General features: G+C 65.0%; 1 protein-coding gene across 2 annotated transcripts in view; it reads right to left on the reverse strand.

Annotated features, from left to right (window-relative positions):
• Nucleotides 1–6: 6 nt before the first annotated feature.
• Nucleotides 7–2,027, reverse strand: part of MAP2K7 (mitogen-activated protein kinase kinase 7) — a 6,066-nt gene continuing 4,045 nt past the window's right edge. For both annotated transcript variants that reach the window (XM_045290339.1, XM_045290340.1), the window contains 7 exons: nt 1,871–1,990; nt 1,658–1,765; nt 1,391–1,570; nt 1,233–1,313; nt 1,024–1,166; nt 637–682; nt 7–542 (listed from right to left, as the gene is read on the reverse strand). In XM_045290339.1, coding sequence (XP_045146274.1) covers nt 408–542; nt 637–682; nt 1,024–1,166; nt 1,233–1,313; nt 1,391–1,570; nt 1,658–1,765; nt 1,871–1,990 — 813 coding nt within the window. In that variant the 3' untranslated portion in view covers nt 7–407. The remainder of the gene's footprint in view (nt 543–636; nt 683–1,023; nt 1,167–1,232; nt 1,314–1,390; nt 1,571–1,657; nt 1,766–1,870; nt 1,991–2,027) is intronic.

Below are 2,027 nucleotides of genomic sequence, written 5' to 3' on the forward strand. Positions count from 1 at the left end.
CCAGGACTGGGAGGGAGACGGGGGAGAGAGCCACCTGGAGACTGGCAGGCAGGGGAGATGGCAACGGGTGCGCTGGACAAGGCGAGGGGACAGCGGCACTGGGGCCGCCCCAGCCCAGAGGTCACAACTGAATAAATAGCGAGTCTGGGCAGGCCACCTCCTTCAGTTCACAGTGTCTGTCGGGGACGCACTTGGCTGGCTGGCTGGCTCCGGGGCCTGGGGGGCCACCTGCCCACAGCTGCCAGGCAAGGAGTCAGGGGTGGGTTGGTGCCCCCTACTTTTTGTCCTCAGCCCTCGGTGGCCTCCAGGGCTCAAGTGGCCCCTGGCGGGCAGCTAGGTGGCCAGGTGGGGGAGGGGGGCTGTGGCTATGCCCTCAGGCCATGGCAGGGCTGGCCGCCTCCACGCAGCTACCTGAAGAAAGGTAGGGGGTTCTGGCTCAGGACCCCGCTAGTCCGGGGTGACTCGGTCTTGGCCATGACGTCCTTGAACCAGGATGCCACATCCACCTCCAGCGTCTCGTAGCGCTTGATGAAACTGTGTTCCTGTGGGCCCAAGGGGGAGGGGATCAGTGTAAGGTCTTGCTCAGGGGAGCTGCTGGGAGAGGCAGGGGGGGGGGCAGTCAGAGACGGTACTTACAAGTAGCTTATTATACTTTGGTCTCTTCCTGTGATCTTTAGTAAGGCTGGAAGAAGAGGGGGTGAGGAGAGGTGAGGGCTGCGGGGAGGAGGGGTCAGGCTACCTCCGCCTGCCCGCCCTGCTTCACTGGGAGCCCAGATCTCCGAGGACGGTGTGGGCTGGTCCCTTTCCCATGCCCTTCCCATTCCAACAGGGACCCCGGAGGAAACCGAGTTGGGGCTTCTTCACCAGCCTGCACAAACTGCCACAAGCGCACGTGAAGGGCCCTTCACCTTCACGTCCCTCTGCTTGTCACAGATGGGCAGCGCGATGAGGGCCACCGCCCCACACCTCAGCAGGCCCCACGGCCCCCGTCTCCAGCCTGGCCTGAGGAGGCCCCCAGCCTACCAGTCTTTGACGAAGGACTGGAAGTCCCCCGAGAAGTCCATGTGTCCAGGCAGGAGGGGGGGCTCCTCCTGGAGGACCTTGGTGAGGACCTCAAAGTCTGTCTTGCAGTTCTTGTAGGGGAACTGTCCCGTGGCCAGCTCCACCTGGAGAGCGAGTGGTCAGGCTGGAGCACTGGGCGGGGAACACCCCCCTCCCTGCTCCCTACTCACCAGCGAGATGCCTAGACTCCACACATCGGCCCGGATGTCGTAGTCTGGCTTTGTGGGGTCTGGGGGGTCGATGCGCTCGGGCTGTGGGTGGGAAGAGAGCATGCTGTCCCAGGCTGCCCTGGCCCGCCTCCTGCCCACCTGTCTGGGCCGCCACTCACCGCCATATAGGCGGCACAGCCGGCACTGCGCGTCTTGGCCTTGGAGTCCACCAGGCGGCCGCTAATGCCAAAGTCGCACAGCTTGATCTGGCCGCGCTCGTCCAGCAGGATGTTGGAGGGCTTGACGTCGCGGTGGATGACGCCGTGCTTCTCCTTCAGGTAGAAGAGCGCCTTCACGATCTGGGGGGGTGGGGGCATCAGTGGGGGGGCACCACCCACGGCCTGCCGGTCCCAGTCCACCCCGCCCATCAGGTGTGCAGCGCTCACCGCCACCGTCATCTTGCCCAGGATGCGCTCCGGGATCGGGTCCTGCATCCGCTTCTTGAGCTTCTCGGCGCACGTGCCCATGAGCTCCATGGCGATGAAGACGTCCGTCTAGGGGCGCAGCACATGGGGTTCAGAGGGGACCCCCAACTGCAGCACCCAGCTAGGGTCTGCAGCTGCCGGGGCAGGGCGCCTGCTCAGGGGGGGCGGGCTCACATTGGTGATGAAGGTCCCAAAGCACTGCACGATGTAGGGGCAGTCGTGGCTCTTGAGCACCACGTCCAGGTCCATCAGGATGCGCTTGTTCTCCTCCTTGTTCCCCGAGCGGCGCATTTGCTGCACGGACCAACGCAAGGGGGGAGGGAGGGCGGGC

The sequence above is a fragment of the Echinops telfairi genome, unplaced genomic scaffold (genome assembly GCF_000313985.2).
Source record: "Echinops telfairi isolate 266 unplaced genomic scaffold, ASM31398v2 ScPeMD7_36;HRSCAF=134, whole genome shotgun sequence".
Taxonomy (NCBI): domain Eukaryota; kingdom Metazoa; phylum Chordata; class Mammalia; order Afrosoricida; family Tenrecidae; genus Echinops; species Echinops telfairi.